Source organism: Tiliqua scincoides, chromosome 1, assembly GCF_035046505.1.
Source record: "Tiliqua scincoides isolate rTilSci1 chromosome 1, rTilSci1.hap2, whole genome shotgun sequence".
Taxonomy (NCBI): domain Eukaryota; kingdom Metazoa; phylum Chordata; class Lepidosauria; order Squamata; family Scincidae; genus Tiliqua; species Tiliqua scincoides.
In genome coordinates, this window is record NC_089821.1 from 65,675,490 (window position 1) to 65,688,079 (window position 12,590).

Sequence of the window (12,590 nt, forward strand, 5' to 3'; positions counted from 1 at the left end):
AACCACACTAGCTACCAATTCTGAACCAACAGCAGTGTCAGAACCTTCTTCAGGGACAGCCCCATGTAGAATGTGATACAGTAATCTAAATGTGATGCAACTAAGGCACGAACCACTATAGCCAGATCCGACTGATCCCAGGTATGGCCATAGCTGATGCATCAGCCAAAACTGGGCAAAGACACCCCCCCTTCCTGGGCCACAGCTGCCACTTGGCCATCCATGAGCAGCTGTGAATTCCACAGCATCCCCAAGCTGCAGACCTGCTCCTTCAGGGGGTATGCAACCCTATACAATGCAAGGCACTGATCTAATACCTATGGTTTTCTGGATCAGGTGGACCTCTGTCTTATTCAGGTTTTGTCTCAGATTGTAACTCTTATACAGGTTCCAACAACCTCCAGACAGCACTTTAGCCTCCCCCTTGATGGAAAGGAGAGATAGAGATCCAAATCACCAGATGACCTCTCCCAGCAGTTTCATGTGAATATTAAAAAGCACAGAAGACGAGATACATCCCTGTAGGACACCACAGACCAGCAGCTATAGTGTTGAACATGTGTCCCCAGCACCACTTTCTGGGCCTAGTCAGCCAAAAAGGAATGGAACCACTGTAAAACAGTGCCTCCAAGCCCCAACTCAGCCAACCTTTCCAAAAGCCACTGAAAGGTCCAGGAGAACCAGAAAGGAAGCACTCCTTCTATCCAGCCCTCGATGCATGTCATTCACCAAGATGACCAGGGCTGTCTCTGTCCCAAAGCACAGCCTGAAACCAGTTTGAGAAGGATCCAGATAATCAGCCTCATCCAAAGCTATCTGGAGTTGAGATGCCACCACCCACTCAATCACCTTGCCCAGAAAGGGAAGGCTCAATACTGGCCAGAAATCTCCAACACGTTATGATCAAGGGAGGATTTCTTCAGGAAGAGGTGAATAACTGCCATCTTCAAAATAGATGGCAGAACATCTTCCATTAAAGCTACCTTCCCTACCCACTCAGCCTGACCTCCCCTGGCAGCTTGAACAAGCCATGCTGGGCAAGAGTCAAGAGTGCAGGTAGATGATCTCATGCTCAAGAGGTTTCTGTCCACATCCTCAGGTTGTATAGTTGATAGACATATAATTTGTGGATAAATTGTGTCATAAGTTTTTTGTGCCGTTAAGTTTTTTCCGTTCAATTTTATTTTTATTTTTTTTCCAAATTCACCCAAAGAGAAGAATGGTTTTTGTTCCCTGACTCATTGCAAAAATAATCCTTCAGAAGAAATTACTGCAACCACTGTGAGATGTTCTCTTTCATTAACTACTTGATCACTTGATAACTCACACAGGCAGTTTTTTACAGGTCCAAAGTAGCCCCAAAACACTGATGGAATTGGAAGGCAATGCAGGTGGTATATCCCCTACTTATGAGAAGGGTCTACACTCAACATCAACTGAAGTTTCCAAGTCTTTATCCAAAAAGATTCCTGCATGGCAGAAATATTATCCAAGAGGTGGGCCCCAACCTCTTAATCATAGTGACCTCAAAGCAAGAAGTGTGCATGTACAGTCATTTTCAGGAGACATTGTCTGCCATTGCGGACCGATTTAAAGTTTCAGAGGAATTGGTTTTGGTATCGTATTTGTTCTGCATTTCTTCTTAGATCATTCTACTCAGGCTGGTTTTCAGATTCATAGCCTAAGTTGGTATACGCTTCATAAGGTGGAGGATTATCTGCTGGCAGAAGAACTCCTTGTGCAACAAATCCATCTGGCACAAAATGTGTTGCCTGAAAAATACATTAAAATGGAGAACTGAGAAGCCATTCTTGACATTCCCTGCCACCTTCCAAATACCTCTGCCAGATTTGTTTTCTCGCCCCTGCACTTCTGAAATTTTGGCTGCAATCCTAACCAACTTTCCGGCACTGACATGAGGGCAACGCAACTCCGAAGTAAGGGAATGAACATTACCTTACCCTGAGGAGGCCTCCGTGACTGCCCCCCAACAGCAGGATGCAACACATGCCCCACTGGCACAGCTATGCCAGTACTGGAAAGTTGGTTAGGATTGCGCCCTTAGCCAAAGCCAAAGTCTTACACTGTGGCCCTCCTAGTCGAAGTCCCTGGCTTACCGCATCAGCTTCGTGGCATATGGCTTCACATCCAAAACTTGAAGAGGCAATTCCAAGGAAGAACTCCAGGATAGAAAAGATCAAAAGCACGTTCTCAAGCCCTTGGGCTACTCTCTATCAAACATAAAGACATGCCGTCAGAACATATTAGGGCTGACAGACAATAGAACTCGTAGCCACCTGAAATGATTTAGTGAAAGGGTCAAGCCAGGTTTGATGCTAAGAACATATCATTTGGACTTGCCTTTTATTCTGCATTTTAAAAATACAACAGCAACAAGGAGATACAATCATGATCAGGATGACAGTGCAACCCTTTGTCTTAATGCTACATCAGTCAAGATTTAAAAGCACCTCCCTGAAACTGCGGTAGACCTTGGGAGAGAAATTTTCATGGGTGCCACCAAAGAGACAGCAGCACAGCAGGACATATGTTTACAAAGCTATAATGATGCTGCTACACCAAATATGGTTCCACACATTTCCTTCATGGCTCCTGTGATTTCACAGACTTCTTATCTCACTGGCCTCGCCTACCTTGCAGTCATAAATTCCAGCTATAAAATGACAGTTTCACATCACCATTTCATACATGGAAGACAATGGCAAAAAAATGAGGACAAAACAAAGAGTGTAGCCCGAAGGTCTAGCGGAGTTTCGTTGAAGGGTCCTCAGGCCAGCCATTTATCTGCTCCAGAAACAAGTGAGAATTCAAAACTCCTAAGATAGACTTACCCATTCCACTGGGTAGGGTTTGTTGACATAGTAACCATGGAGAAAAATGTTGTCCAAAAGGAAAATAATTATCCCAACAGTTGCAGTAAAACTACTTGTGATATTCATGCCTAAACTGCCTTTCACCTGTAAGACACACACACACAATTGGGCACATGCAATGCTATAATGGCAATGCGGGGTAATACTGCAACATTGACACACTTCTTTAGATGAGTGTAAGAGATGAGAACCTCCATTTTACTGCATTTAAATTCCCTGGAGCATTTGTGCAGTGATAAAACGCTAAATGCATTAACAATTTTAGTCAATTAGCATGGATTATTTCTCCTAAGTGTCAGCACCAGAGACATATGACACCCTGGACATTCCAATACAGAAGCAGGTAGTAGGGAAGAATTGCTTGAAGGTTAGAACCATTTTGTCTGTCCCGGCCATAGGTCTGAGTTCCTCTTGCTAATCTGGGCCAGAAGCCATTTTTCAAGAAACACAGAAATAACCCATCTAGGTCCCAATCCTAACAGGCTTCCTTGTCATTGGAACACATATTCTGGTGGCACAGCAGCCTTCCCAGTGTTACAAAATGTGATGCGTTATGATGCAAACTGGGCCATTGATGAAATGGTGAGTGGTGGCAATCGCAAACTTGGCACTAATATTACCTGGGGCCCGGACTGCAAAATGCCACTCCCACCCGAAAAATGTCACTTCCACTTTTTGTGGAAAACTGGAAGTGCTGTTTTGCAGCATTTTGAAGACCTCAGAAGACCTTCTGCAGGCAGCCTCTTCGACCCTTAAAAGATCTTCTAAGTCCCCAAAAATGAGCCTGAAAAGATTTTAAAAAGAAAAAAAATGGCAGCAGGGGAAGAGTTGCAGTGGCGCCCCCTCATGGGGTGCGTGTGTTGGCATCCTTCAGTCTCGGAAGACTATGGTATTGCACTCTGAATAGTGGTTCTGGAACAGAGTGTCCTCTCCAGTGCGCGAAGCCTGGGTAAAGTAGATATGGAGGACAGACTGTTTCCCATGCAGCAAATTCCCCCTCTCCATGTCGCTGAAATGGTCCAATGGAAAGGCAGAAGCCAATATGGTTGGTTCCAGCAGCGTCACAGGAGTTGCCAGAACGTGACTGTGTACAGCCGCGAACTGCCTCAGGGACTCCGGCTCCGGATTTTGCCTCGAGGTTGACTCCTGAAGACTTTTCCATAACTGGATGTAGCCACAAGGCAGTGGAGGTTTGGGATCAGAGTTTTCCTTCTCTCAGATGAGCTGCCTTCCCAGGCTAACGAGTCTCATCTACCCAGTGGCTGTTTAGTCGGCTCTTACGACAAGTACAGCCAAACTGAGGGCCTATTCTTATCCCCAGCCCCCATGTGGCTGCACAGCAGTGTCACTGAATTCCCCAGTGACAGTAAGCTGGTGCGGGGGGTGTTGGGCTGTGGGCAGAAGGGGGTGGGAAGGAAAAAAAACAGGGTGGGAATTGGGGTAGAGGAGGTGTGTCAAGGGTGAGAAGGGGGCAGCTATCAGCAGCATATCCTAGCTCCCTCCCCGGCCTTGATCCACCTCTGTAGATCCACTCAGAGATATCAGCTAAAGAGCTGGTGCAGGTCTGTGTAGTCCTATTGGGAAAGTGGAGGCTTATTCTGAGGTAAGGGAATAAAGTATTCTCTTCTTGAGGAGATCTCTGGGCCTGTCATCCTCCCCCCACATATGTGCAGAATATACGAGCATATGCGTCATTGCTACCGCTGCATTGACAGGATGGGATTTAGTTAGACTTGAGCTGCAAGCCAATCACTAAAAAACAGAAATGCAGTATTGATAACTGCTGGGAAGGGACCCACAAGGTCATCTACTCTAACCCGCTGTAAGTAGCAAGTAGCATCAACAGGTACCTGTTGAGCCTCTGTTTGAGGGAGAATCCTTCACCTCCCTTGTTAATCTGTTCTGCTGCCAAACTGCCCTTACCATCAGCTGGCAAGACAGATAATATCCTGAGAATAATCCACAGTGTGATTTGCAGCTACCTATGAAAGTTTGGAAAGTGCAAGAGTGCAGCCAGAATGACGACCACATTTTGAAAGGGAAACAACTGGAGCAATTGAGGCTTCTATGAATTTCTCTCATATAACAATGCTTGTAAAAACCCCATTTGAAAAAAATGTTTTATGATCAGCCTGCCAAAGTAAACTGCCTTGAATCTTGAGAAAGAAAGAAAATTCATGTAAAATATCATCATGAGAGAGAGAGAGAGAGAGAGAGAGAGAGAGAGAGAGTGAGAGAGAGAGAGAGAGAGAGAGAGTGAGAGAGAGAGAGAGAGGACTCTCTCTCTCTCTCTCTCTCTCTCTCTCTCTCTCTCTCCCCCCCCCCCCGAGTTTCCCAAAGGTTGGGTGGGGATATAAATGAAAACAATTCAAACTCACCAGACGGGCTGTTTTATGATGTTCAGCTGCCACCATGACGGATCCAGAAATGATATACTGTGTCACGCAAGAAGAAGTAATGCGAGCATTAGAATAAAACATCAGTTCAAACTAATATGGGAAAAAACCTTTGCAGTGAGCAGACGGTAACAAATGGTATGCTTTCTACAGGAGTTGTATTAAACAAAAGGATATGGAATCAAGATAATTTGGACTGAAGGAAATTTCTCTCCATTGCTGTTTTTTTAATGTGGTGGTTTTTTTTTTCTGATGTGGTAACCCATTCCTTTGTCTAGGCACCGTCCAATGAACACTCAACACAACACACATGGGAGAAAGGGCTACTTTATTAACATTTTAATACAGAAAGGAGGCTGAGACCTGCAGTTACAGGGACAGCGAAAACCCCTTTTGTGGTGCAGAGGTGGGACTATTGGGCGGCCCCAGAACCAAATCTGTCCCCCAGGCGGGATGTGCACCCAACTCCAAGCTGCATCCCGTTCTTGGGCGACGCAGCTCATCCAGGTCTGTCCCATAAGGGGAAGGCAGCTGGACTGCGGGCTGTGCCACCTCAAGCCACTGACCCTCTGAGGAGGACCCCCGCTGTCCCGGCCAGGGCCCCAGTCCATGTCCTCGTGCCGCTGGGCCTCTGAGGACTGCTATTGGGTTCTGCCCAGCCTATGCTGTCTGAAGATGCACTCCCAGGTCCCAAGCACGCCTCTACCGCACCACCTGCCAGCATAAAGTGACCGATTATTCATAGGGGCGCAGCCTCGTACCCATGGCAGTCTGGGGTAGGCGAAAAACTGCCTGTCATCATCCAATCTTGACAGGCAGCAAAAATTCCTATCCGGCCCCAAACGGCGACCAGTAAAACTCAGACTGCGTAAGGGTGGGTGGGTGTCCGCTCAGTGCTCACGAGCAAAGAAGGAAAGGGGGGGGCTGTTGCTGTGTCCTTAAAATACCTCTGCTCCCCCCAGCCACAGCCCTCACCAATCCCCTCACAGGGGAAGGGGCTCTGGTGTTCCAGCCAGGCCATACAAACTCTGATCTCCCTGCTTGTAACTGGGTGATCGGGATAAGCGCTTTTGATGGTGTAAACCCACTATCTTCCAGAGTTGGTTGAGCCTGATACCTGGTTGCTCAGATCATGCTTATCACTAGCAACATCTGGGGTGGCTGAACTTTCTGCTTTAGGGCTCCTGGACAATTGTGTAGAGGAGGGAATTTCAGCAAGTGCAATTTGTCACCTGTGAGTTGACAAGCTGTACCTGTTGAAATTCCCACGTCTACACAGTTGGTAAAGGTTCAGGAGCCCTAAAGTTGAAAGGTTGGCCACTCCTGAGCTACTTGAATACATGAAACTCTATTATATGAGTCAGACCACAGGTTCGTCTGGATGAGTCTTTTCTCAAGGTGCCAGGAGTTGAACCTAGGATTTTCTTCTGACACCCAGCTATGGCCCCATCCCCATTTGGCAAGCTGGTTCTGTCTTATGAGACCTTCCATGAAACAGTAAACACCTGAATCCATGAACCATGTGAGAGGGGACTAATGTGATGTTCTTCCCTCTTAGACTGATATCTTCCTTGCCCAGCAATGATGGATTGTATAGAAAAGAACCATTGCTAATTATGGGTACTGTACTCATTCAAGTGCCATTGAAATCACAAAACTTACAGCACAATCCTATGCAAGTCTACTCAGAAGTAAGCTCTGTTGAGTTCAATGGGACTTATTTCCTTTTATTTGTGTATAGCAGGGGTGGGCAAACTTTCAACTTTAGGGATCCTGGACCTTTCACAATTGTATAGAAGAGGGAATTTCAGCAGGTGCAGCTTGTCATCTCACAGACAATAGTTAAAGGTCCAGGATCCCTAAAGTTGGAAGTTTGCCCATCCCTGGTGTATAGGGCTGCAGCCTAAGTAATGGGCTTCTAGTCCAACCCTATTCATGTCTATGCAGAAGTAAAACCCATTAAAACCCAGGTTAGCATGTACAGGATTATAGAGAAAATCTATACATGCCTACTCAAAAGTAAGTCCTATTCTGTTCAATAAGACTTACTTCCAGGTAAGTGTTTATAGGATTGCAGTTGGGTAGCCCAATGCTGAGCTGCCCAGCACCCAGGGCTGCAGCTGTGCCAAAATGGCTGCAACTGCATCCTGTGTACTCAGCGGGCAGCCCCAGCAGCTCCTTGGGAGAAAGGAACTTTCATCCCCTTCCTCTGGGTAAGGCAGATAGCCCCGTCATGGGGCTACTTGATTCTACTGTGACCCAAGGGTTACCGTAGAATTAAGAGCCTCCGTGTTGGGCCAGTGGCCCGACATGGAGGCTCAGGGTCCCTCCTCAGGTTCCTCCCTCCCCCAGCACTCCTCCTCCCTGCCCTCCCTCTTCCTCCCTGTCATTTGCAGCTGATGAGTTCCTAAGAGAAAAAGTGCTTATTTCTGATCATGACCTGTTCAATGATATCACTTTCTGCCTAATGACATCACTTCTGGCCCTCAGCAGGCATCATGAATGCTATTCGGCCTGCTACATGAAATGAATTTGACACCCCTGTTATAGAGTGTCACGTTTTGAGATTCTGTAAGTCAGGCTGTGTTGCCTGAATGCAAGTTCTAGCACTGCAGCCCAATGATAGGATTGGGCTGTTGGTGTTATGATGCATAACTGCTTTTTATTTCAGTATTATTGGGTTTCTTGAATGACAGCATTTTCCCTCCATTGGAACATGAGAAGACTCTCTGCTTACCTTCATCGGTCATCTACCTGCCAAACAGGTAGCTGCTAGTGTCTGCATTTAAGTAATGGAGTTGATACTACTTACCAAGATCCCACCCCAGTACACATATCCTGATATGACAATGGCTGCCATATACACTCCAACAAGCCTGGTCAAGACACTTCCAAAGCCAATGTGAACCAGTCCAATCAGAATCTGTATGGCCTGTAATAGCAGAATAGAACAGTTGGACCCTACTCTGGAAGAAGGATTGATATGGATAATGTGATAGCTTCTAGCATCCTTGGCAGGACTCAGCAATGTGAAAAACACTGGTGGTGAAAGTGGATCGTCTTTCCTTTGCAAGTGTTGGCCAGTCAGAGATTTTCATTGTAGAGTTTGCAAGCCAGAGGGCTGCCTCTTCTATGGGTTACAAGAACAAGGACCCTCCCCCTTTGCTGACTATTATGACCTGTGCCGAGACTGGACAGCAACCAGGGATAGATATGTGTTCTGTTTTATGTGCCTTTAGAGCTGGAAGCAGCAAGCCCTATGCAATTCCTCACACAAAGCCCTCCCTTCAAAACATGTAGGGGAAGATGAACATTGAACAAGTTGCGACAGTCAATTTTGGAGGGGAGAGAGTGATCATATACTGAAGAGATTGGCAGTCAGCAGACAATCTTCTTCAGGACAAACTGTGGGTGGCTGTTTTTCTTTTTGCTCCCCCCCCCCTTGGTGAAATTAAAAAGGTGGGGCTCTTGCCCTGAGGATTTTCCTCAGGTAGTTGTATATTTGGGTCAGGATCCAGAACAGCTGGATTTTCCCAGGTGAAGCATACCAGCTGGAAGGTCTGCTACTTGAAATACATCCACTTGTTCACAGAAAAGCCATTGATGAAGACATTCTGTTTCTTACTTGCAAGGCCTGCCCAGTTTCTTCTTCTATCATTACACACACAGTTTGCAGTGAGGGAACATGTAAACCCTAGAGAAGTCACTTACCCCAACCACCTTGGGCTCTCCTCTCAGGATGGTGACTATGCGTCCTCTGTAGATGCTCCCACATGGTCCAGTTCTTTCCGGAAGTAGGTTTCTTGAGTACCCTGGCTCTAGTGTCTGGTCTGAGTACTGTAACATGGCTGGTGTTTGATTGATGGTACCAGAGAAAAAATCTTGGTTTGGGTAACTAGGTGGTACACCAGGTGGAGGAATAGGCACAAATGCATGGTTGTTCATGTTGGGTAATGCAGCCACTGCAATAAACATATTGTAAAGAAATGCACATGGAAGAGGAATGAATTCATCTGTGGAAGGTGTGACTCATTCTTGCTTGCAATTAAGTTGATGTGGGAGCTCTCTGGTGTGTGCGTGTCTCTCTAGAAAGCAGTTTCATTGTATCCTTGGCTCAAGAACATCACCAACTAGGTTCAGGTGTTCTAGTGATTTATTGATGGCACAATCCTATCTCCCACTGGTGCACAGGATCTCGAGCTGCCAGTGCACTGTATCTGGCACACCAGCACAGAACCAGGGAGAGAGGGAGGCAGGGAGAGGCAAGTAAAATAAAATTATACTTGCCTCTCCAGCTGCTACTTGGTTCCCTACACGGCTACTCAAGTCTATGCCAGCTCTTTTGCTGGCATGGATCTGTTCCACCATGGGGGTGTACAGGCTCAGGATGGGGGATCTGGTGAATGTCACTGCCACCAAGATCCCACCCTCAATCTGCTCCATCCCAGTCCGATCCCTGCCCTGATCCAATCCCAGCAACACCATGCCAATAGCCAGTCTGTGCAATATTACTGCCAACACACAGTTCTCCGGCCTTTGCACTGGCAGCAGCAATCTACAGACCATTGGCGAGGCTATTGTGATGCTAGTCTGTATGGTACACTGGCAGACCTTGGGATCTGCCAACGTACCGCATGGATAGGAATGGGCCATAAGTTATTTTAAAGCATGGAAGAAGGGAATATAATTTTGGACACCCTTGTAGGCTACTTTAAGATGGGATACAAACTACTGCACTTCCATAAAATCCAGTTCTAAAGAAAATATTTCCTCATTATGTCACTATGCAACATTAGTATCTAGTAGATAGAAGATGTAACACTGCCCCTCCCCACCCCTAGCTGATGAAAGGCTAAGGATACAATAGCTTCTGTGCTCCTTTCAATCCAACCTGTCATGTCAGGTCCTCAGAGGGGGACTATCTAACTGTACCGCCACCAGCAGAGGTGAGGAGGATGGCAGCAAGAAATAGGGCCTTCTTTGTAATGGCGCCCTGTCTGTGGAATTCCCTCCCCCTAGAATTGAGAACAGCTTCCTCTTTGGAATCCTTTTGGTGGGTTCTTAAGACCTTTTTATTCAGGGAAGCCTTTTTATGCTGACACCGGGGGGGGGGGGGCATGGCGCTTTTTTATGAACAGATTTTAATCGGGATCCAAGTTTTATTGTGTTTTATCGTTTTAAATGTTTTATTTTTAGTATTGTTTTATTTGTAAACCACCTTGAGTGCCCTTTGTGTGTGTGTGTGTGTGTGTGTGTGTGTGTGAGAGAGAGAGAGAGAGAGAGAGAGAGAGAGAAAGAAAGAAAGAAAGAAAGAAAGAAAGAAAGAAAGAAAGAAAGAAAGAAAGAAAGAAAGAAAGAAAGAAAGAAAGAAAATGAATTCAGCTCTAAAGTTGTTACTGCTTTTTCATAATTTGCAGTTGTGGCAAGTTTCTAGAAATCAGAATGTCTTGAGTTATATCTTGCAATGCGTTTTCGCTTTTCAGTGGTCTGGAAATAATGACTATTTGTGGCTCTACTGTATTGTATATCTCTGTTGTTCAAGAGGCAGTAACAATGTTCTGTTTTCAGGTTCTGTTCTCAGGGGTTTGGTTTAAAAAAAAATTACATGTGTACCAAATATCAGGCATCAAAGTCATGGGGCAGTACCATAATAATTGAATTGTGCTCCACAAATGCAGAAGTCCCAACAGTGTGTATATATATCTGTATCTATAGTAAATCTGGCTTGCATTTGGCATGTAAACATCCACATTTAAGATAAGTGTGTAGGGACTATTATGCTTCTCTTCCACACCATTCCCCCCTCCCCACAGTGGCAGAGCTCACCCCTTTACATTCTACTAATTCCTCCCTCCCCCTAGGAAGTGCTGAAAGTTGGTTGGACTCACTCTGTCCCTTGGTGTTGCAGGTTCCGTTTTCCCTTCAGGGCCTAAGGGTTCCATATGCTCAACAAGGACGTTTGTTTAGCTCTTTAAGGAAGCAGCTTTTATTGATGCTGGACTTTGTACTCCTGCTTACGTAGTCTTGTTCATCCACTCCAACTCTATTCCTGCATCCTCTTATTTCCCCACTGCCTGAATTAAGGCTATAGTCGTCAGAGCTCCTTATTTTGAAGGGGTTCCCACATACCAGGATATTAGAGTCTCATAGATCACAATGGCAACTCCTCCTTGGTATTCTTAGAATTCCATATCTCTAAGGAATGGGATCGCTGATTTGATGTACCCAAAGAGGTGGTGTCCACTGACTGCCACCCTTTGATAAATGGAGGACTCAATCAAACCAAAGTGAAGCCCAATGATATAGGATGGAGCCCCTAATGATTAATGATGAGATTAATCTTTGTTAATCATCCACCAAAAAAAAAAAAGTCAAAGCTTTTTTGTGCGTCAAGGGTCAAATTTTTTGGAAGCATTTTTTGTTTTTCCTCAGGATCTGAGGCCTTTTCCTCCGGGATCTCCAGACCCCATTTCACCCCTCCCCGCCAGTGATTTACCTGTACCGGGGGCACGGCAGGTCAACATTGGTCCTTGTTGCAGCAATGCTCAGAAAATGGCTGCGAGCAGTGTGTGCAGATTGCTGCCATCAGCCATTTTATGGCAGTGGAAAGCCTTTGTGCTGCCATAAAGGCTCCATGCGCCAGTCCAATCCAAGTTAGGATCAGGTCATAAGGACTGGTAATTTCTCTTCTCTCCCTCTAACCATTGTAACAACTCCAATTTCTTATAAAACTCTCCATTCCTTGGTGTCTGTTTTAAACTGCCTACAAATCCACTTCTTCTCTCCTGTTGGGTCATCTCTAATGGATGAAACTCAGTCCAGCTGGCAGCCTGACTCTCAATCTCACTCCCCTCTCTCTCTTTCACTGTGACTTGTGCTTGTCCAAACAGAGCTATTTACATTATCTTTTCACCCACAACAGCCTAAAACTCTACACAACTGGCCTTACATGGAAACATTGCCTTTTTCTATATCTCTTAACAAAATCAATATTCTGTAGGAAAACTCTGTCCCATGGTTACTGTTAGCCTAACTGGAGGTGCTTTGAGGGTATTTGTTCTGCTATCTAGTCAATGGCTCCCAAAAAGCCATATGCTGCATTTTGGCCTCTCTAAGTATAAATTCCCCAAATGGGTTTACTTCTGAGCTGGGCCAACCTGAACCCAAGATTGTGTGTATTGGCAGACCTGTGCACATGTGTATGAGAGCAGTGTTGGCAATACATTGTGTCTGGCATCTCTGGATATTGCCATGATGCTGGAAATGATGGTTCCTGACGTATCTGAAGGCTGCCATGTAT

General features: G+C 45.7%; 1 protein-coding gene across 1 annotated transcript; it reads right to left on the bottom strand.

Annotated features, from left to right (window-relative positions):
• Positions 1–1,652: 1,652 nt before the first annotated feature.
• On the bottom strand, positions 1,653–9,235 carry LOC136644284 (membrane-spanning 4-domains subfamily A member 15-like). The gene is made up of 6 exons (XM_066620016.1): positions 9,002–9,235; positions 8,103–8,222; positions 5,273–5,383; positions 2,853–2,978; positions 2,118–2,231; positions 1,653–1,772 (listed from the first exon to the last, which is right to left on the bottom strand). Exons 1-6 carry the CDS (start codon positions 9,233–9,235, stop codon positions 1,653–1,655), a joined length of 825 nt encoding a protein of 274 aa, XP_066476113.1.
• Between the last annotated feature and the right edge of the window lie 3,355 nt (positions 9,236–12,590).

Excerpts from the sequence above, each read along its gene's own strand:
- LOC136644284 (XM_066620016.1), bottom strand. The coding sequence starts at position 9,235 with ATGAACAACCATGCATTTGTGCCTATTCCTCCACCTGGTGTACCACCT. Across the intron at positions 8,223-9,001 it reads GAGAGCCCAAGGTGGTTGGG|GCCATACAGATTCTGATTGG; the intron begins GTAAGTGACTTC and ends CTGCTATTACAG. Across the intron at positions 2,979-5,272 it reads ATCATAAAACAGCCCGTCTG|GTGAAAGGCAGTTTAGGCAT; the intron begins GTGAGTTTGAAT and ends TGTGTCTTACAG.